General features: G+C 43.4%; 1 protein-coding gene across 1 annotated transcript in view; it reads right to left on the reverse strand.

Annotated features, from left to right (window-relative positions):
* Positions 1 to 24377, reverse strand: part of CADM2 (cell adhesion molecule 2) — a 381557-nt gene that overhangs the window by 180092 nt on the left and 177088 nt on the right. The window contains exon 5 of the mRNA XM_044285938.1: positions 9217 to 9307. Within this exon, the coding sequence (XP_044141873.1) occupies positions 9217 to 9307 (91 nt within the window). The remainder of the gene's footprint in view (positions 1 to 9216; positions 9308 to 24377) is intronic.

Raw genomic sequence — 24377 nt, forward strand, 5'->3', positions numbered from 1 at the left:
CAAATGTTTGTGAGATGGAGAGCTGAACGCTGGCGTGTGACATGGTTGAGACGCTTGGTGACGGAGGTGGTGGTGGTGGTGTTGGTGGTACATCCCCTGTTTGCTGGGCGGCAGGTGCCAACGTTCCTCCAGAGGCGGAGGAAGAGGCCGAGGCGGCAGCAGCAGAATAGGCCGAGGCGGCAGCAGCAGAAGAGGTAGCAGGGGGAGCCTGAGTGACTTCCTTGGTTTTAAGGTGTTTACTCCACTGCAGTTCATGCTTTGCATGCAGGTGCCTGGTCATGCAGGTTGTGCTCAGGTTCAGAACGTTAATGCCTCGCTTCAGGCTCTGATGGCACAGCGTGCAAACCACTCGGGTCTTGTCGTCAGCACATTGTTTGAAGAAGTGCCATGCCAGGGAACTCCTTGAAGCTGCCTTTGGGGTGCTCGGTCCCAGATGGCGGCGGTCAGTAGCAGGCGGAGTCTCTTGGCGGCGGGTGTTCTGCTTTTGCCCACTGCTCCCTCTTTTGCTACGCTGTTGGCTCGGTCTCACCACTGCCTCTTCCTCCGAACTGTGAAAGTCAGTGGCACGACCTTCATTCCATGTGGGGTCTAGGACCTCATCGTCCCCTGCATCGTCTTCCACCCAGTCTTGATCCCTGACCTCCTGTTCAGTCTGCACACTGCAGAAAGACGCAGCAGTTGGCACCTGTGTTTCGTCATCATCAGAGACATGCTGAGGTGGTATTCCCATGTCCTCATCATCAGGAAACATAAGTGGTTGTGCGTCAGTGCATTCTATGTCTTTCACCGCTGGGGAAGGGCTAGGTGGATGCCCTTGGGAAACCCTGCCAGCGGAGTCTTCAAACAGCATAAGAGACTGCTGCATAACTTGAGGCTGAGACAGTTTCCCTGGTATGCATGGGGGTGATGTGACAGACTGATGGGGTTGGTTTTCAGGCGCCATCTGTGCGCTTTCTGCAGAAGACTGGGTGGGAGATAATGTGAACGTGCTGGATCCACTGTCGGCCACCCAATTGACTAATGCCTGTACCTGCTCAGGCCTTACCATCCTTAGAACGGCATTGGGCCCCACCATATATCGCTGTAAATTCTGGCGGCTACTGGGACCTGAGGTAGTTGGTACACTAGGACGTGTGGATGTGGCAGAACGGCCACGTCCTCTCCCAGCACCAGAGGGTCCACTAACACCACCACGACCATGTCCACGTCCGCGTCCCTTACTAGATGTTTTTCTCATTGTTATGGTTCACCACAACAACAAATATATTATTTGGCCCAATGTATTGTATTCAAATTCAGCGGGATATAAATTTGAGGCCTAGTATTTAGGCGCTGGGTGACCGGTATGGATTTAGTGACAGAATTAGACTTGGAAATGCACAGAAGCGTGTGTGTGAAGTTATTCTGAATGACCCTATGTGCACCTTGAATATTATATACCCTTTTAGGGATAGATTTCAAATAGCTCTGATATAGCAGAAACCACTAAATTATGAAATTGCTAAATTGGGAATTGTATTTCAACCCAGAACAAGAAATGTGCTTGAACGGACACTAAATAACTTCGCCCAGCTACAGCACTAACGGACAGATTTAGCTGGATATAAATTTGAGGCCTAGTATTTAGGCGCTGGGTGACAGGTATGGGTTTAGTGACAGAATTAGACTTGGAAATGCACAGTAGCGGTGTGTGTGAAGTTATTCTGAATGACCCTATGTGCACCTTGAATATTATATACCCTTTTAGGGATAGATTTCAAATAGCTCTGATATAGCAGAAACCACTAAATTATGAAATTGCTAAATTGGGAATTGTATTTCAACCCAGAACAAGAAATGTGCTTGAACGGACACTAAATAACTCGCCCAGCTACAGCACTAAGGACAGATTTAGCTGGATATAAATTTGAGGCCTAGTATTTAGGCGCTGGGTGACAGGTATGGGTTTAGTGACAGAATTAGACTTGGAAATGCACAGTAGCGGGTGTGTGTGAAGTTATTCTGAATGTACCCTATGTGCACCTTGAATATTATATACCCTTTTAGGGATAGATTTCAAATAGCTCTGATATAGCAGAAACCACTAAATTATGAAATTGCTAAATTGGGAATTGTATTTCAACCCAGAACAAGAAATGTGCTTGAACGGACACTAAATAACTCGCCCAGCTACAGCACTAAGGACAGATTTAGCTGGATATAAATTTGAGGCCTAGTATTTAGGCGCTGGGTGACAGGTATGGGTTTAGTGACAGAATTAGACTTGGAAATACACAGTAGCGGGTGTGTGTGAAGTTATTCTGAATGACCCTAATGTGCACCTTGAATATTATATACCCTTTTAGGGATAGATTTCAAATAGCTCTGATATAGCAGAAACCACTAAATTATGAAATTGCTAAATTGGGAATTGTATTTCAACCCAGAACAAGAAATGTGCTTGACGGACACTAAATAACTCGCCCAGCTACAGCACTAAGGACAGATTTAGCTGGATATAAATTTGAGGCCTAGTATTTAGGCGCTGGGTGACAGGTATGGGTTTAGTGACAGAATTAGACTTGGAAATGCACAGTAGCGGGTGTGTGTGAAGTTATTCTGAATGACCCTATGTGCACCTTGAATATTATATACCCTTTTAGGGATAGATTTCAAATAGCTCTGATATAGCAGAAACCACTAAATTATGAAATTGCTAAATTGGGAATTGTATTTCAACCCAGAACAAAAAATGTGCTTTGACGGACACTAAATAACTTTCCCAGCCACAACAGGACAGCGTTAACGAGAGATTTAGCAGGATATAAATTTGAGGCCTAGTATTTAGGCGCTGGGTGACAGGTATGGGTTTAGTGACAGAATTAGACTTGGAAATACACAGTAGCGGGTGTGTGTGAAGTTATTCTGAATGACCCAATGTGCACCTTGAATATTATATACCCTTTTAGGGATAGATTTCAAATAGCTCTGATATAGCAGAAACCACTAAATTATGAAATTGCTAAATTGGGAATTGTATTTCAACCCAGAACAAAAAATGTGCTTTGACGGACACTAAATAACTTCCCAGCCACAACAGGACAGCGTAACGAGAGATTTAGCAGGATATAAATTTGAGGCCTAGTATTTAGGCGCTGGGTGACAGGTATGGGTTTAGTGACAGAATTAGACTTGGAAATACACAGTAGCGGGTGTGTGTGAAGTTATTCTGAATGACCCAATGTGCACCTTGAATATTATATACCCTTTTAGGGATAGATTTCAAATAGCTCTGATATAGCAGAAACCACTAAATTATGAAATTGCTAAATTGGGAATTGTATTTCAACCCAGAACAAGAAATGTGCTTGACGGACACTAAATAACTTCGCCCAGCTACAGGACAGCGTAACGAGAGATTTAGCAGGATATAAATTTGAGGCCTAGTATTTAGGCGCTGGGTGACAGGTATGGGTTTAGTGACAGAATTAGACTTGGAAATACACAGTAGCGGGTGTGTGTGAAGTTATTCTGAATGACCCAATGTGCACCTTGAATATTATATACCCTTTTAGGGATAGATTTCAAATAGCTCTGATATAGCAGAAACCACTAAATTATGAAATTGCTAAATTGGGAATTGTATTTCAACCCAGAACAAGAAATGTGCTTGAACGGACACTAAATAACTCGCCCAGCTACAGCACTAAGGACAGATTTAGCTGGATATAAATTTGAGGCCTAGTATTTAGGCGCTGGGTGACAGGTATGGGTTTAGTGACAGAATTAGACTTGGAAATGCACAGTAGCGGGTGTGTGAAGTTATTCTGAATGTCCCTATGTGCACCTTCAATATGATCTACCCTTTTAGGGATAGATTTCAAATAGCTCTGATATAGCAGAAACCACTAAATTATGAAATTGCTAAATTGGGAATTGTATTTCAACCCAGAACAAGAAATGTGCTTGAACGGACACTAAATAACTCGCCCAGCTACAGCACTAACGACAGATTTAGCTGGATATGAATTTGAGGCCTAGTATTTAGGCGCTGGGTGACAGGTATGGGTTTAGTGACAGAATTAGACTTGGAAATGCACAGTAGCGGGTGTGTGAAGTTATTCTGAATGACCCTATGTGCACCTTGAATATTATATACCCTTTTAGGGATAGATTTCAAATAGCTCTGATACAGCAGAAACCACTAAATTTTTAATTGCTAAATTGGGAATTGTATTTCAACCCAGAACAAAAAATGCTGCTTTGACGGACACTAAATAACTTTCCCAGCCACAACAGGACAGCGGTAACGAGAGATTTAGCGGGATATAAATTTGAGGCCTAGTATTTAGGCGCTGGGTGACCGGTATGGATTTAGTGACAGAATTAGACTGGGATATGGCCAAAAAATAACCACACTATTGCTGGTTAAATGCACTTGGTGATGGGCGCAGCTTGCCCCTGATGTAGTATATGGCCAAAAAATGAACAGACTATTGCTGGTTAAATGCACTTGGTGTCACAGCTTGACCAACCACACTACTGAGGGTTAAATGCACTTGGTGACGGGCGCAGCTTGCCCCTGATGTAGTATATGGCCAAAAAATGAACAGACTATTGCTGGTTAAATGCACTTGGTGACGGGCGCAGCTTGCCCCTGATTTAGTATATGGCCAAAAAATGAACAGACTATTGCTGGTTAAATGCACTTGGTGTGATAGCTTGACCAACCACACTACTGAGGGTTAAATGCACTTGGTGACGGGCGCAGCTTGCCCCTGATGTAGTATATGGCCAAAAAATAAACAGACTATTGCTGGTTAAATGCACTTGGTGTGACAGCTTCACCCTGATGTAGGCTTTAGCCAAAAAACAAACGCACCATTGAGGGTTAAATGCACTTGGTGACAGGCGCAGCTTGCCCCTGATGTAGTATATGGCCAAAAAATAAACAGACTATTGCTGGTTAAATGCACTTGGTGTGACAGCTTCACCCTGATGTAGGCTTTAGCCAAAAAACAACCACACCATTGAGGGTTAAATGCACTTGGTCGCAGCTTGTGCTGGCGCACCACAAGACACAAAATGGCCGCCGATCACCCCAGAAAAATGTGACTGACAAACGGTCTGGGCAGCCTAAAAACAGTGAGCAATTGAGGATCAGCAGCTCAATGATCCACAGCTGCAGATCGATCAGTTAATCAAGTCCTTTGGAGGAGTTAATCTGCCTAATCTCGCCCTACTGTCGCAGCCGCAACCTCTCCCTACGCTAATCAGAGCAGAGTGACGGGCGGCGCTATGTGACTCCAGCTTAAATAGAGGCTGGGTCACATGGTGCTCTGGCCAATCACAGCCATGCCAATAGTAGGCATGGCTGTGATGGCCTCTTGGGGCAAGTAGTATGACGCTTGTTGATTGGCTGCTTTGCAGCCTTTCAAAAAGCGCCAAGAAAGCGTCACAAAAGCGCGAAGAAAGTGACGAACACCGAACCCGAACCCGGACTTTTACGAAAATGTCCGGGTTCGGGTCCGTGTCACGGACACCCCAAAATTCGGTACGAACCCGAACTATACAGTTCGAGTTCGCTCATCCCTAATTGACAGTTGAGATTAGTGAATTGATTCTTTAGAATCAAAATTGAACCCAAATTTTCAAATAATTCTGATAAAGATAAGGAGAATGGGAGAGAGAGAAAGATTTTCCAGGCATTTAAAGCACTAAATTGAAGCACTAAAGTCAGTACTAAATTGATTTAAAAAATCCAGAATTCAGTTCCAGTTCAGGGTGTTAGGCAGTGTGATGTTCTGCTGTCCATACATACATGCTCCAGACATAGTGCTGTGATGTAACAACAATACTTAGTGCACCAATCAGTAATATGTAGTCAGACCTGCCAAAATGTGAAGTTGTATGTATTGCGCCAAAATATGCAGATCATTAATTGCTGATTTGCACAATCACAAAAATATTGGCGCACTCTATCTGCATATAAAGCTATTGTAATGTTCTCCCATGCCAACCATTTTCTCCAGTCTCAGGAAACTTCTAGCATCTTAAAAAATCTAGCAAAAGTGACCCACACCTGTATTGAGCGCGCAGTACGCGCATATTACATTGACGATTTTTAGAATCAAGAAAATAATGGTGAATTTGCGAATTTATGATGAATATTCGCCCAAATATTCGCGAAATATCACAAATTTGAATATTGCCCCTGCCACTCATCACTACTAACGAGGATGCTGATCAGACTTCAGGACAGGGGACTGCAGACTCTCAGCCCCTTATGTCAGGGGGGTTCCTAACCAGAGAATGAACAATAATCTATAGTCCTTCATAACTTGTTCAGGAGGGGGCGGATGTCTCCGAAATCTAGCTCATCACCTCTGGAATAATGGGGACATCTAATGGACACCAGACATGGCTTGTCAACTCACCTTCATCTTCCTAAAAGAAGGATCTCACCTTCCTAGTGTCCTGGAGTCTGGACGTGTATCATTTGATATTCTAGGACTTGGAACGGTGAGATATGAATTATGAAGAAGGGCTGGGGCCTGTATCTTCACCAGGGCAACTGGGAAAATATATTTTGGATATTTTCACACCTGTTCCCTAGATGACCAAGGGGCAGGCTGTATGTGTAATGATGCTCAGCACAGAGGGGTTAAGTCAGAGGTGTGAGGGCGAATCCCTCTCAGACCTGCCCCTTGGAGAAAAACATAAAAATGTAATCCCTGGGATATTTCGTGTTAGAAAGTGGGAGATCCAATTGAATTGGTTTGTGCACCATTACTCTGCCCAAATCTCCTGGGAGGAAATTACTTTTACCACGCAACTGCTAAGTATCAGAACTTTCTATGTTTTCTCCTTTTTATTTTGCAATTGTTTGCCATTTATGTATGTCTCTTGTTAATCATTTTTTGTAACCAAGTACTGTCCATTTTTCATACATTAAATTTTGATGGTTTGTCTTGTAACCTTAAAGGGAACCTGTCACCTGGATTTTGTGTATAGAGCTGAGGACATGGGTTGCTAGATGGCCGCTAGCAATACCCAGTCCCCATAGTTCTTTGTGCTTTAATTGTGTCCAAAAAACGATTTGATACATATGCAAATTAATCTGAGATGAGTCCTGTCCCTGACTCATCTCAGGGACAGGACTCATCTCAGGTTAATTTGCATATGTATCAAATCATTGTTTTTTTTTCACAATAAAAGCACACAGAGCTATGGGGACTGGATATTGCGGATATGCTAGCGGCCATCTAGCAACCCATGACCTCAGCTCTATACCCAAAATCCCGGTGACAGGTTCCCTTTAAGAACATGTTAGCTCCATGAAGAGTGTGTGTGCAGTCTGAGGCTGTATGCTGTTCTTCCGTGAGGCTTACTATCGTGTGTGTGTGTCTGCTTGCGAGTGGAAGACTCAGGGGTGTCCTGTCGACCTTATAATGGGCAGGTGGTGGAAGCAAAAGTTTTGTGTTATTGCATGGGTGTGCTTGCAGGCTTCAGGTGGCGATTTAAGCTCGAGTTATGGCCCGCCGCAGGGCATAACAGCGTGTAAGGGTGTGAGGTAAATCGTCCTGAAGGGCTTGGGCAACCCTTGTCATGTGATGCGGTGGGCTGGTCTGGCCCCCGGTACGTGACAGTACTTATCTATAATGTCTTCCATGCTGCTTGTGCTTCTTTGTACATAAGAGATACTGACAAAATAATAGAATCTCCTCTACATTCTATTTGTACTCTATAGAAAGACATCTCCATCCACTAGCTTCAGTGTTGGATTACGGTTTCTTGGGCCCACCAGAGGAAATTATTCCCGAGGTCCAATCCCTAAATTATCAATAAAGTTTAATAGCTTTTGAGTGATAGAAATAGACCTTATTAGCAAGTCAGGCCTCTTTCACACTTGCGTTGTCCGGATCCGGCGTGTACTCCACTTGCCGGATTTACACGCCGGATCCGGAATAACGCAAGTGTACTGAAAGCATTTGAAGACGGATCCGTCTTCAAAATGCTTTCAGTGTTACTATGGCACCCAGGACGCTATTAAAGTCCTGGTTGCCATAGTAGGAGCGGGGAGCAGGGGAGCGGTATACTTACAGTCCGTGCGGCTCCCGGGGCGCTCCAGAATGATGTCAGAGCGCCCCATGCGCATGGATCATGTGATCCATGCGATCACGTGATCCATGCGCTTGGGGCGCCCTGACGTCACTCTGGAGCGCCCCGGGAGCCGCACGGATGGTAAGTATGCTGCTCCCCGCTCCCCACTACACTTTACCATGGCTGCCAGGACTTTAGCGTCCCGGCAGCCATGGTAACCATTGAGAAAAAGCTAAACGTCGCATCCGGCAATGCGCCGAAACGACGTTTAGCTTAAGGCCGGATCCGGATGATTGCCTTTCAATGGGCATTCATTCCGGATCCGGCCTTGCGGCAAGTGTTCCGGATTTTTGGCCGGAGCAAAAAGCGCAGCATGCTGCGCTATTTGCTGCGGCCAAAAAACGTTCCGTACCGGAACGGAAGACATCCTGATGCATCCTGAAGGACGGACTGTCCATTCAGAATGCATTAGGATAATCCTGATCAGTATTCTTCCGGCATAGAGCCCCGATGACGGAACTCTATGCCGGAAGACAAGAACGCAAGTGTGAAAGAGCCTTTATTCACCTTAAAAGCAGCGAAGTAAGTTTATTTCAGAATCTTTGCTACCCATTACGCATCAGAGCCTGGCCCACCAGTGGATCCTCTGGTTCTCTACTGGGCCAGTCCAACCCTGACAAACTCATGAAAGACTCAGAATCATCAATGGAGCCTGTTGTGTGGTAAACTGCTAGAAAATAGAAGTAATTTAATGATTAGAAGTCATGTTATTACTTACCTATAAACGACACACATGTAAAGTTGTTGCTTTGCTTGAAACTATTTGTATTTGCTTTAACTAGAGTTTAGATTTTTCCTGAACTAATCAGAGGAGAGGGGTTTCTAGCTGCCTGGAAACCTCACATTTACTAATGTGTCACTGAGTTGTGTTAGGTATGGTATTGCAGGTCAACCACATTTCCCTTGAGTGAGTTCGAGCAGCAATACAAGGCACAGACCATGGACACAAGTGTGGATATTTTGGAAGAAAAAGCAGATCCTTTTTGAATACTTGCATAAAGCCATACTAACTTTTTGGTGCATTAATTTTAACACAGTTTTTATTGAACTTTGCTAAAATAAAACAATACTTACAGAGGTTTTCCTTTAGATTCACATGTTAAAATTAGTTGTTGTCCTTCTTGAGGAAGAGGAGTAGAGGGCAGAATCTTTACAGTAGGAGTATCTGCAAATGAGAAAAGTATATTGAAAATTGAAAATATGTAACTAATATTGTATCAGTTTTTATACATTATTTTCTTAATAAGACACCAGGTGATAAGAAGACAAATATCAGTACTCTAATAATTTGCACCAAATATAATATTTTCTGGTGTCATTTTTGACCTTCATTTGTAACAGCCATTACGCATGACTGTTGAATTCCCCTGAAGTGCTAGTGTAGGAGAAAGAAGCAATTATTAAATTAAGCTGCCAGCCATGTAACACAGAGAGAGATGCCCATTTTTGTAATTCTTTGCTTTGGCTAATAGACAATGGTTTTGGATAGGGGACCCTACAGTACATGGCATTGATCCCTAACTTTTAGTTTCCGTTGTAGTTGTGACGATCTTATCAGGTAACACTGTACGTTTTTTTTCAATCATTTAGAAAACCACACAGGTAATATAAGCTCACCATGAGTAGTGCCATATATCAAGCTTAATCTCTGCCATATCTTGAAAATTCAACTCTACAATATCTGTAAATCATAGTATTGAATTTATGTACTAATGCTACCTTTTATGTTTTCTTTACATTTATAATTCTGTGCATGATACTAAATGTAAGAGATGTATTACAATCTGTTATCTGATAATAATAGTAGATTAAATCTAAATGCCAATGTAGTACGGGACAGAAAAACAGAAAATATCTTAGCTTTACCCTGTTTTTTAAGTGAAAATATCTATCTGCAATAATGTTATTTAGCTGATTTGTGTACTTTGAGATCTGGAGGCGGCAATGGGCAGTGCAATGTTCCAAAACACTTATTGCTACTTACTTGGAGAATATATTACATTTCTTCTTCTAAAACAGTTTGACTGCATCCTGCTGAGTCTATATTTTTTCATGCACTAACAAGGGTAAGTGGATCCAGGTGGTAAGCTGTGAAATGGAGCCCCCCTGCATCACTTAATCAAGCTTGCCGGAACTAAGCTCTATGCTAATAAATCAGCAAGGAAATTTTATTCTTTGCTAAGCAATGACCTAAATTTGGGTTCAGATTTAAACTAGAGATTTGATCCGAATTTATTTGTGACGAATCATGTTAAAAAACAGCTATTTACTAGCTCTATAGTGGTGTAGAACACTGTGCCTTGCAGTAAAAAAGTGAAAAAATACTATGAGTCAGTATGACATGCAGATGACAGACGTCGCTCTTAGAAACACTACACATTTCACTTCTTTTGACAATTATGGGGCCAAAACTGACCAAATGACCCAAGTGTAAACTCCAGGTATAAAGAACCGTGCAGAGGCCCAAGATCCTACTATAGCGTGAAAGAGGGCACTCTTTTTACACTGTCGTCAGCTGATTCCACATAGATTTCTACAGAGCCTGTTCTATTAAACGCTTATATAAGTAGAGACCCCCTGACAGAGTGGAGAGGGTGTCAGCAGTAAGTTTGTGTAAGACTGCGTTGACCTCACTGATTATTTTGCTCTTCCATCAGAACAATAACCCCTCTGTTGAGCATCCACCTTCACTTGGTCAGCATTTGATCAGTAATCCATCAGTATTATTAAAGCAAAAATAAAAAAAATAAAAACAGCAGTGGATCCAAAACAGAGAAGACATTTGAATGGAATCTTTGCATGTCTTCTGTGGATGTCTCCTCAAGGTTTTGGCTAGGCAGTAGCTGCTGACTGTCCTCTAATAGCTCATCCTTGCAGAAAGGTGGAGCCGAGCCTACTGCATATAATAGTTTTCACGCTGAGGGAACTGAAAATGACTCTTGGCTGGGGGTGTCTGATGTCACTTGCGACAAATTCGAAGACCAAGTCAACCATTCAAGCTCTGCTGGGTTGCTCGTCAAGACACAACCGCTAGTTGACACCGGGAGCTCAGGGCTCTCGCTGCGATTCCTGCTGCCACCCCCCTTCTTCTGTTGCCTGTGACAGAAACATTTTGGTCACTGCCTGTTCCCTTTGAAGGGCCTGTCACCTGTCTGTCTGGCATACTGTATAATAAAAGTTAAATAAAGAATTAGGAGGGTGCTCAAAAATATCTGGGGGTTGCAAGGAAGCGTATGTTTGTCTAAAGACATTTATTCTATATATACATAAAGTTGAAATCAATAGTGCTTTCAAAAAAATAATAAAAACAAATAAACAGATTTAAAAAAAAAATTGCTAAAAAAGGGCATTAATGTATACACATACTCTGATATAGTGTGTCTAACATTCAGTACATAGTTGATCAGTTCCTTATATATTTGATATAATTTAATAATGGATATTGGTACACCTTATATAATCACTGGAGAATCAGGTTGTGTAAACCAGATCAGCATATGGTATGCATTAGTTGGAAACAAATCAGCAGTTGTTTGATTAACCAGCTGGTATTTTGATATGTCCAGTTAGAATTTGCACAGTTCCCATTGTTTGCTTCCCAATTGAACTAGCAATTGTATCTTAAAGATGTATCAAGATGTATCAACAGTCAGTGTCCTTTTATATATAAACAAATTTCTCTTCTGGTTAGTCTGTTACAGTTCCAACTTAGTATTTGGTGTCAAGATCTCTAATCAATTGTGCCCATTATTGAAATTTTGAAATTGTTACATTACCAATAGTTTTGAGCAAACCCAAACTTTACGATTTTTGGTACCTGGACCCGGACCCGGACCTGAACCCAAACTTTTTTCGGAAAAATTTGGTTTCGAGTTCGGTGTTCGGGTATTTAATAAAGCTTGTTGAAAGGCTGCAGGGCAGCCAATCAACAAGCTTTTAAGCTGTGTGCCCTTAGAAGCTAACACTGCCATGCCTACTAATGGCATGACTGTGAATAGCGGGTGCATCATGTGACCCAGCCTCTATATAAGCTGGATCACGAGTAGCACCGCCCATCAGCTCTCAGTAGTGAAAGGACAGAAAGCAGACAGTGGGGGACAGTGAGGGACAGTGTTAGTGTGATTTTTTTTGTGGGTGCAATACACCATCTTTGCACCCCTGACACAGAATGCTAATCATAAATCTGGTTGTTAATTCTGTGGGTGACCTACAGCAATTTTTTTTGTGGGTGCAATGCAACATTTTTCTTTGTACCCCTGACAGGCAAATATAATAGTTATACCATTTGTTAGGTGCACGTCATATACCCATTTATTTTGTGAATTACACCTGCACTGCATACATGACAGGGAAATTGATATAATTGATCCGTTTGTTAGTTAGGTGCACGTCATATACCCATTTATTGCGTGAAGTACACCTGTACTGCATACGTGACAGGGAAATTGATATAGTTAATCTGTCTATAAGTTAAATGCGCGTCATATTCCCATTCATTGCGTGAAGTATACCTGAACTGCATACGTGACAGCAAAAATAATATAGTTAATCTGTCTGTTAGTTCAGTGAGTGACCTCAAAGAATGAGGAGAGCATCAAATAAGGGATGTGGTGCTGCTGGCGTTGGTGGATTTCCTGTTGCAGGGAGAGGAAGTGGTGGATCTGTGACAGCTACACGCCCAAATGAAACACCTTCCTCAGGTGCACGTAGGCAACAGGACGTTCAGCATTATTTTGTAGGCCCGAATACCAGTGTACAAATGGTGAGGCCAGAACAAGTACAGGCAATAGTAGATTGGGTTGCTGACAGTGTCTCCAGTTCCTTCACACTGTCTCCCACGTAGTCCCCTGCTGCAAGCACAGAATTGGCACCTGCAGCCCATAGGCATCTGTCTTTCACCTCACCCCCTTGCAAATTAGCCAAGCAGTCTGAGCCCCAAGTCATGCAGCAGTCTCTTATGCTTCTTGATAACTCTGCTGGCAGGGTTTCCGAGGGCCATCCACATAGCCCTGCTCCAGAAGTGGAAGAGATTGAGTGCACTGATGCCCAACCACTTATGTTTCAGGATGTGGACATGGGAGGACCACCAGAACACATCTCTGATAATGACGAAACACAGGCTTTCTGCAGTGTGCAGACCGGCAAGGAGGGCAAAGGTGAAGAGTTGGTGGAAAATGATGTGGAGGATAATGAGGTCCTAGACCCCACATAGAATCAAGCTCATGCGAATGACGTGTGAAGTTCGGAGGAAGAGGTGGTGGTCACACAGCACCAGCCTCACAGCAAAAGCGGGAGCAGTGTGCAAAAGCAGAGTTGCTGTCCCCTAGCCAGTACGCTTGCTGCTGCCCACCGCACCCAGGGACTGAGCACACTAAAGCCAGCTCCAAGGAGTTACCTGGCATGGCAGTTCTTTAGACAATGTGCTGACAGCGGCTAGGCATGAGGTGGATATCAGTTTGGCACATGTCCTTCCACCACCGAGGATTGCAGGACGTTTCTCTTTGTCGCCTGTTGCCTCCTCCTCCTATTCCGCTCCCTCCTCTACCGTCTCATCATCTGGTCAGCACAACACCTTCAACACCAACTTCAGCACAGTCAGGTTTTTGAAACTCATCTGTTTGGGGGGAAAAACCCACACCGCGCAAGAGCTGTGGACGGGCATGGAACAACAGACCAATGATTGGTTGGTGCCACTGAGCCTCAAGCCCGGCCTGGTGGTGTGCGATAATGGGCAAAATCTCATTGAAGCTCTGGGCCTAGCCAGTTTGACGCACATCCCTTGCCTGTTGCATGTGCTGAATTTGGTGGTGCAGAAGTTTCTGAAAAATCACCCGATATGTCAGAGCTGCTGCAAAAGTGCGGTCCGTCTGTGCACGCTTTCAGCGTTCTCACCCTGCTGCTGCTCACCTGTCTGCACTGCATAGTAACTTCAGACATCCTGTTCCCCACCTCATATGCAACGTGCCTACAAGGAGGAACTCCACCTTGCACATGCTGGAGAGACTGTGCGAGCTGCATAAGGCAATAGTGGGGTTTCAGCTGCAGCACACACGGGTGAGTAGCTCTGAGGAATAGCACCACTTCACGACCATTGAGTGGGCCTCCATGCGGGACATGTGTGCCGTGTTACGCTGTTTTGAGTACTCCACCAACTTGGCCAGTGCTGATGACACAGTCCTCAGTGTTACTATCCCACTTCTATGTCTCCTTGAAAAAAGCGCTTCGGGCGATAATGGAAGGGGATGTGGCACAGGAGGAAGAGGAGGATGAAGAGGGATCAATTCCACGGTTATCAGGCCAATCATTCACAAGTGGCTCAGAGGGTGGGTTTCTGTACCAACAGAGTCTTAATATATGCAAATAAGCCTCTAGGAGCAATGTGGGCGTTGCCGTTACTCTTAGAGTCTTTGCAACTGCCACGCCCTCTGCACTTTGATTGACAGGGTTAGACAGTGAAAATGTTATCCCACCTGCCTGGCTTTGTGAATCATAATGCATGGAGGTAAAGCTCAGAAGAAACTTTAGGTAAATAACTGTAAACACACTTTAATTTAATCTGTTATTAATATGAACAGAAATTGTCAGCAGAGAGCAAAAGTGGCAACTTCAACAGGGAAAGAAAGCAGGAAGCTAAACACAAATTAAATAGTAATTATCCCTGTTTGTCTTTAAATAAATGCATTTTTTTGTACAACTTGTTTTTGACAGAAAGGCAAGAAAGCATGAAAAGGATTTAGGCAGCTCATTTCCACAAGCCACACATGCCTCCAGAAGGTACTGTACATGCTCCTTCTAAAACTGTTTGTTTTGCATCTTATTGAATGTGCTTCATTTTTTTAAATGACTGATCATGAAAATGTGTTGCTCAGTTTTCTCATCAAAGATTTGCTGAAAATGACACATAATCCAGATGTTCAGGCTCCCACTTGATAAACCATATGTCCTTTTATGGTGTATACTGCAAATGCTTCTTTTTTTTTTTGTAAGCATTTAGACTGAAATTACAGAAAAAAAAGTTCCATGACTTGAAAATATAAGAAATTGACAAAGAACAGAAGTTCAAATGGTCAACGTCTGTGAGATCTGTCATATCATTTTGAACAATATGATGACAAAAAGCAGTAAATGTCTAATTGGTTGAGTCACAAACCTTACAATCGAGTGAAAAACAAAACAAAAAAAAATCACTTAGAATTTTAATTTTGTATAGAAATATTGGCCTGAAATTTGGTGACTCAGGATTTTTTTTTTTTTGGTCACTCACTTTTCTACCATTTTTTTTTTCTTATTTTTAATTTTTTTTCTTTCCTCATATAATTCACCCAATCAATGAAACTAAATTTTTTACAATTTTTACAAAATCGATTTGCTCATCTCTAATGATAATCCATCACCTACTCTGAGCGTTTTAGACCGCTCATATCACATTATAGAACATTTGCCCTCCATTATGATAGTACCTCTCTTGTGTCTGTCCCACGTAGAGATCCTGAAAAACAGTACTTTATAAAGTTATGCAAATTAGCAGCTGCAATTGCCCAGGGGCAGAGTTATGGCAGCAAATGCCCAAGCCCCTCAGCTATGTGCCCAGATAACCACTCCCCATGCAGTCCTATGGCCTACCCTCCTCTCCTACTTCATCCTCCTCCTCTCTTTTGGAGATCCTGCACGAGCACCATCTACCCCCAGGCCTGCACATGCACACTGCTCTGCCCACTATAGGCAGAGTCACGGATCATAACAGTGCCCATGCACAGACTGACATTGACTGACACTCGCACGTGATCTCCAAGCCAGAGGAGGAGGACAAAGTAGGAGAGGAGGGTGGGCCAGAGGACTGCAAGGGGAGCACATAGGCACATAGCAGAAGAGCCTAGGAACTTGCAGCCTTAACTCCGCTCTGGGCACTTGCAACTCCTAATTTGCATAACTTTGTAAAGCACTTTTTTAGGATCTCTACATGGGACAGACACAAAAGATCTACTATTTTAATGGGGGGAAACGTTATATAACGTGATGTGAGCGGTCTAAAATGTGCAGAGTAGGTGACAGACTACCTTTAAACACCCTTTTGTCTTATTTAATCTAATTACTGTAGGTTTAAAATTATGTTCTGATGATTTATAGCATTTGGAGCTTATTTTTAAGGTAATATGCCACTTGAAAATATAGTACAATTAGGGATCACATCTTCTTGTTAATTTAAAAAATGTGCCGTTACTGTGAGTAACGGCTCATGAGTCAGGGTACGTAAACAAATCAGCATCAATCTATGGGTAGTATGTTGTAGAGCAGGAGAACCTGAGCAGATTGATCTATAGCTTTGTGGGAAAATATTCTGTACAACTTGTAATTTATTCATATAGATCCTTATATAGAAAGAGGTTCATATAGTGGTAGATGTCAATCACTATGAATGGTCACTGGACCCCCAATCAGCAAAGATTCAGTTTATAAATTACAAGCTATACTAAATCTTTTTCCATATTACTTTTTGTCAATTTACTCAGCATCCCTTTCTCTATAATATGTACAGTACAGACCAAAAGTTTGGACACACCTTCTCATTCAAAGAGTTTTCTTTATTTTCATGACTTTGAAAATTGTAGATTCACACTGAAGGCTTCAAAACTATGAATTAACACATGTGGAATTATATACATAACAAAAAAGTGTGAAACAACTGAAAATATGTGATATTCTAGGTTCTTCAAAGTAGCCACCTTTTGCTTTAATTACTGCTTTGCACACTCTTGGCATTCTCTTGATGAGCTTCAAGAGGTAGTCACCAGAAATAGTCTTCCAACAGTCTTGAAGGAGTTCCCAGAGATGCTTAAAACTTGTTGGCCCTTTTGCCTTTACTCTGCGGTCTAGCTCACACCAAACCATCTCGATTGGGTTCAGGTCCGGTGACTGTGGAGACCAGGTCATCTGGCGCAGCACCCCATCACTCTCCTTCATGGTCAAATAGCCCTTACACAGCTTGGATGTGTGTTTGGGGTCATTGTCCTGTTGAAAAATAAATGATGGACCAACTAAACGCAAACCGGATGGATTAGCATGCCTCTGCAAGATGCTGTGGTAGCCATGCTGGTTCAGTATGACTTCAATTTTGAATAAATCCCCAACAGTGTCACCAGCAAAGCACCCCCACACCATCACACCTCCTCCTCCATGCTTCACGGTGGAAACCAGGCATGTAGAGTCCATCCGTTCACCTTTTCTCCGTCGCACAAAGACACGGTAGTTGGAACCAAAGATCTCAAATTTGGACTCATCAGACCAAAGCACAGATTTCCACTGGTGTAATGTCCATTCCTTGTGTTCTTTAACCCAAACAAGTCTCTTCTGCTTGTTGCCTGTCCTTAGCAGTGGTTTCCTAGCAGATATTCTTCCATGAAGGCCTGATTCACACAGTCTCCTCTTAACAGTTGTTCTAGAGATGTGTCTGCTGCTAGAACTCTGTGTGGCATTGACCTGGTCTCTAATCTGAGCTTCTGTTAAACTGCGATTTCTGAGGCTGGTGACTCGGATGAACTTATCCTCCGGAGCAGAGGTGACTCTTGGTCTTTCTTTCTTGGGGTGGTTCGTTTGCGAGCCAGTTTCTTTGTAGCGCTTGATGGTTTTTGTGACTGCACATGGGGACACTTTCAAAGTTTTCCCAATTTTTCGGACTTACTGACCTTCATTTCTTAAAGTAATGATGGTGTCACGGAAGGTGTACAGGAAACAAGATAATGCAAAATGAATATATGACTCACTGGATCCAAAACTAAGGAACAAAAGGGAGACCCCTGCATAAGACCTGGCACTCTCCCTGACTGCTCAGCCTATGCGAAAATCCCAATGGTGGATGATCGCATATCCACGTACCTCGACTATATACCACCTGAACACCCTACAATAGTGAGGGGACACGACCACCAGCTCCCTACACTAGACACGGAGGGAGTCAGGGTCACCTGGGATCCAGCAAACAGAAAATCACAAATAAATGTACAGCACTTATCTTGTAGAAGGCTGAAAAATAGGATCAGCATGCACACACACTCCAGGAAGTTGTATAAGCCGCACACTAATGCATTATGGGGAGGAATTTAAAGGGATGCAATCAGTCCAACTACATGACAGCTGAGAGAGGCTAACGAGATGAGGAACTGAAATTCAAAACAAAGAAAACTCAAGGAGGAGGTTCTGAAAGGCTTCTGTCAGAGCTTCTCAGCTGTCTGGTTGTGACAGTACCCCTCCCTCTACGAGTGGACTCCGGACACTCAGAGCCCACCTTCTCAGGATGGGACCTATGATAAGCCCTGATGAGACGAGTGGCCTTAATGTCCGTCACTGGGACCCACATCCTCTCCTCAGGACCATAACCCTCCCAATGAACGAGGTACTGGAGAGAACCGCGGACAAGACGAGAATCCACAATCCTAGAGACCTGAAATTCAAGATTCCCACCAACCATAATCGGAGGAGGAGGCAAAGGCGAGAGTACAATGGGTTGAACATAAGGTTTCAATAAGGACTTATGAAAAACATTATGGATCTTCCAAGTCTGAGGAAGATCAAGACGGTAGGCAACAGGATTGATGACAGACAGGATTTTGTAAGGCCCAATAAACCTAGGACCCAACTTCCAGGAGGGAACCTTCAATTTGATATTCTTGGTAGACAACCACACCAGATCACCAACATTCAGGTCCGGACCAGGCACACGTCTCTTATCTGCCACACGCTTATATCTCTCACTCATGCTCTTTAGATTATCCTGAATCTTTTGCCAAATAGAAGACAAAGACGAGGAGAATCTGTCCTCATCAGGTAAACCAGAAGACCCCTCTCCAGAGAATGTCCCAAACTGTGGATGAAACCCATATGCACCAAAAAATGGTGACTTATCAGAGGACTCCTGACGACGGTTATTTAAAGCAAACTCAGCAAGGGACAAAAAAGAACACCAATCCTCCCGATTCTCCGCCACAAAACAGCGCAGATATGTCTCCAGATTCTGATTGACGTGCACTGTCTGGCCATTCGACTGCGGGTGGAAAGCAGAAGAGAATGACAACCGAACCCCCAAGCGAGAACAGAAAGCCTTCCAGAATCTGGAAACAAACTGTGTGCCCTTATCAGAGACTATATCTGAAGGAATACCATGCAATTTGACAATGTGATCAATAAATGCCTGCGCCAGCGTCTTAGCATTGGGCAAACCAGGAAAAGGGATGAAATGCACCATTTTGCTAAAACGGTCCACCACCACCAGAATCACAGTCTTCCCCGAGGAACGAGGCAGGTTCGTTATGAAGTCCATGGACAGATGTGTCCAAGGACAGGAAGGAATGGGTAAGGGAAGGAGAGGACCTGATGGCCGTGAATGAGGGACTTTGGCACGAGCGCAAGTCTCGCAGGCTGCCACAAAACCCTCAACCGACTTACGAAGCGCAGGCCACCAGAATCTCCGAGCGATGAGATCCAGTGTGGCTCTTGCCCCCGGGTGCCCAGCAAGGACCGTATCGTGGTGTTCCTTAAAAATCTTGTGTCTTAAAGCGAGAGGCACAAACAACCTCCCAGGAGGACAAAGATCAGGAGCCTCTGACTGGGCTGCCTGCACCTCTGCCTCAAATTCAGGAAAAAGAGCAGAGACCACCACACCTTCAGCCAAAATGGGACCCGGGTCTTCAAAATTCCTGCCTCCCGGAAAACAACGTGACAGGGCATCTGCCTTCACATTCTTAACCCCAGGGCGGAACGTGACAACAAAATTAAACCTTGAAAAGAACAAAGACCATTTGGCCTGTCTCGGGTTCAGACGCTTGGCTGACTCCAAGTAGGCCAGATTTTTATGGTCAGTAAACACGGTAATAGGGTGTCTGGCTCCCTCTAGCCAATGGCGCCATTCCTCAAAAGCCAACTTGATGGCCAACAATTCCCTATCTCCCACATCGTAATTTCTCTCTGCGGAGGAGAGTTTCTTCGAGAAAAAGGCACACGGTCGCCATTTGGCAGGAGAGGAACCCTGAGACAAGACCGCACCCACACCCACCTCAGAAGCATCAACCTCAACTATGAAAAGTAGAGAAATATCAGGTTTTACCAAGATGGGAGCGGAAGCAAAACTCCCCTTGATATTAGAAAAGACCTTACGCGCCTCTACCGACCAGGAAGAAAAATCTACCCCCTTTCTGGTCATATCAGTGAGTGGTTTAACAATAGAGGAATAATTCAAAATAAACTTCCTGTAATAATTGGCAAAGCCCAAAAAACGCATCAGCGCCTTTTGATTCTCAGGAAGCTCCCACTCAAGCACAGCGCAGACCTTCTCGGGGTCCATGCGAAAACCAGAAGCGGAGAGAAGAAACCCCAGAAATTGAATTTCTGAAACCGCAAACACACATTTTTCCAATTTAGCGTATAATTTATTCTCCCGCAGGATGAGCAAGACCTGACGTAAGTGTTCCTTATGAGTTTTGAAATCAGGAGAAAAAATCAAAATGTCATCCAAATACACTAATACAAATTTTCCCATTAAATGATAAAAAATGCTGTTCACGAAATGCTGAAAAACGGCTGGGGCATTCATCAAACCAAAAGGCATAACCAAATTCTCAAAATGGCCCTCAGGGGTATTGAAGGCCGTCTTCCATTCGTCTCCTTCTCTGACCCTGACCAGGTGGTATGCCCCTCTTAGATCTAATTTGGAAAAGACTTTAGCCCCAACAATTTGGTTAAACAGGTCCGGGATCAGAGGAAGCGGATAAGGGTCACGAATAGTGATACTGTTCAGCTCCCTGAAATCCAGACAAGGTCTTAAAGAACCATCTTTTTTCTTAACAAAGAAAAAACCAGCGGCAACAGGTGACTTCGAGGGTCGTATATGTCCTTTTCTTAAACTCTCCGAGATTGGGAAAAATTCAGGTTGGGAAAGATTGTATAAACAAGATTTAGGGAACTTGGCGCCTGGGATGAGATTAATAGGACAATCGTGCGGGGGCAAATCCTGAACTCCACTTTTAGAGAAGACATCCGAAAATTCAGAGAGAAAAGGTGGTACAGTCTTAGTAGAAACCTCTGAAACAGATGTCGTGAGGCAATTCTCTCTGCAAAAGTCACTCCAACCATTTATTTGCCTCGCTTGCCAATCAATGGTGGGGTTATGTTTAGTGAGCCAGGGTAGCCCCAACACTAGAGGAGTAGGCAATCCGCTAAGGACGAAACATGACACATCCTCAACATGAGCATCACTCACAATTAAACGTATATTGTGAACTATGCCCTTTAATGATTTCTGAGAAAGTGGAGCGGAATCAATAGCAAAAACAGGAATATCCATTCCCAAAGTGCACACCTGGAAACCATGAGTTATCGCAAAATGATTATCAATGAGATTGACAGCTGCTCCACTATCTACAAAAATCTCACAAAAAATGTTCTTGCTCTCTAGTGCCACCCTGGCAGGCAGGACAAAACAGGAACTACAAGCAAACGGAAAACCTTTAATTTCCGCCTTAACCCTGCCAATAGTAACAGATGGAACGTTTTTAAAAGATTTTTTCCTTTTTGTTTCTTTATTACTCCCAGAAAACTGCCTGAATCTCCTAGAGGGACAAACATTTGCCAAATGATTTATACCTCCACAACAAAAACAAACCTTCCCATGCGGGCTGAATCTTCTATTGTCAGAGGCAATCAACCCCAGCTGCATGGGCTCCTGCTCAGAAGGGGCTGACAGTGACTGAGACCCCTGCACATAGAATGAGACCGCTGCACTGTCCTGGGACTGAGTATGACAGGAAGGAGAGATCTCTCCTCTCTCTCTAAGACGCCTGTCAATACGAACGGCCCGAGACATGGCCGAGTCCAAGGAGATAGGCCTCTCATGAAAGGCAAATGCATCTTTCAATCCCTCTGAAAGACCATGGCAAAATTGACTTCGGAGTGCAGCATCATTCCAACCAGTATCAGCTGCCCATCTCCGAAATTCTGAGCAGTATATCTCTGCGGATTGTTTTCTCTGGCATTACAGACGTAGTCTAGACTCAGCCAAAGCAACACGATCCGGATCATCATATATCTGACCTAGGGCTAAAAAGAAATCACCCACTGAACGGAGGGGCCGTGCCCCCACCGGCAGCGAAAAGGCCCACGACTGAGCGTTACCCCTGAGCAGCGATATAATGATCTCCACCCTCCGTTCCTCATCACCAGAGGAATGGGGAAGAAGGCGAAAATGGAGTTTGCAAGCCTCTCTGAAACGCACAAAATTCTCACTACCCCCGGAGAACGTATCCGAGAGCGAGATCTTAGGCTCAGAACAAACTCCATGAACGCAAGCTGAACCAGTCACTAGAAACTGAGAAAGAGTCTTACGGAGATCAGGTACCTCCAATGAAAGACCCTGGAAGCGTTTAGTCAAAAGTGAAACCGGATCCATGCTTGAGACGGTTTTGGCGGCTTATAATGTCACGGAAGGTGTACAGGAAACAAGATAATGCAAAATGAATATATGACTCACTGGATCCAAAACTAAGGAACAAAAGGGAGACCCCTGCATAAGACCTGGCACTCTCCCTGACTGCTCAGCCTATGCGAAAATCCCAATGGTGGATGATCGCATATCCACGTACCTCGACTATATACCACCTGAACACCCTACAATAGTGAGGGGACACGACCACCGGCTCCCTACACTAGACACGGAGGGAGTCAGGGTCACCTGGGATCCAGCAAACAGAAAATCACAAATAAATGTACAGCACTTATCTTGTAGAAGGCTGGAAAATAGGATCAGCATGCACACACACTCCAGGAAGTTGTATAAGCCGCACACTAATGCATTATGGGGAGGAATTTAAAGGGATGCAATCAGTCCAACTACATGACAGCTGAGAGAGGCTAACGAGACGAGGAACTGAAATTCAAAACAAAGAAAACTCAAGGAGGAGGTTCTGAAAGGCTTCTGTCAGAGCTTCTCAGCTGTCTGGTTGTGACAGATGGCCACTCATTTTTCTTTACTTAGCTGCTTTTTTCTTGCCATAATACAAATTCTAACAGTCTATTCAGTAGGACTATCAGCTATGTATCCACCTGACTTCTCCACAATGCAACTGATGGTCCCAACCCCATTTATAAGGCAAGAAATCCCACTTATTAAACCTGACAGGGCACACCTATAAAGTAAAAACCATTTCAGGTGACTACCTCTTGAAGCTAGAATATGACATATTTTCAGTTGTTTCACACTTTTTTGTTATGTATATAATTCCACATGTGTTAATTCATAGTTTTGATGCCTTCAGTGTGAATCTACAATTTTCATAGTCATGAAAATAAAGAAAACTCTTTGAATGAGAAGGTGTGTCCAATCTTTTGGTCTGTACTGTATGTTCAATATATGTTCAATAGGACAGGTTCTCTGTAATGCAAATACCCTGCTTAGATACAGATTTGAAATATAATGAGCTGGATATCACCACTAGGGGGAGTTCAGGAGCTAATGGCATACTGTAATACCTTTAACTCAATAATAAGATCATTTATAATATGTAATTATGTTTCTTCTACTCTTGGCTGCATTTGACTAAATGTTACAATATCAATATGCAGGGGATTTGATGCATTGATGCATTGTATCATAAAATCCTAAACAAATTACCACTAAAAAGATATATTTGCAAAGTCTTTGCGAAGTTTCACAAGATTTCGGATAATAACTTCAAAAAATAATTTCTACTGTTAAAAATCTTTTCCTAAACTTGGGTTCAGTTGCAAGGTACCACTTGGAACCAAACTCGAGTTCTGGAAAAGGTTTTTAACAGTAGAAATTAAGTTTTGACGTTATTACCCGAGGTCTCGCAAGACTTCGCAAAGTAATAACTTCGGCTCATCTGAGCCAATACATTCTAATACTGTAAGGAGCACTCACTCCGTACAGTATTAAAACAAAGTTTTATGCGAATTGACTTCGGATGTTCCATCCGAAGTCGATTGGCTCATCCCCAATTGTGATTCTCCATATGGATTCCTTTGCTGGCATTTTTCCATCACATTACGCACTGCTCGTTTCGATGGTTACAGCCACCCTGCAATCCATCAGCAGCGGTCGTGCTTGCACACTATAGGAAAAAGCACCGACTTTCCTGGTGGCAGAGACCATGGGACCACACATAGTCTATTGCTTCTTATTATAGTGTGCAAGCACAACCACTGCTGCTGGATTGCAGGGTGGTCATAAC

Source organism: Bufo gargarizans, chromosome 3, assembly GCF_014858855.1.
Source record: "Bufo gargarizans isolate SCDJY-AF-19 chromosome 3, ASM1485885v1, whole genome shotgun sequence".
Taxonomy (NCBI): domain Eukaryota; kingdom Metazoa; phylum Chordata; class Amphibia; order Anura; family Bufonidae; genus Bufo; species Bufo gargarizans.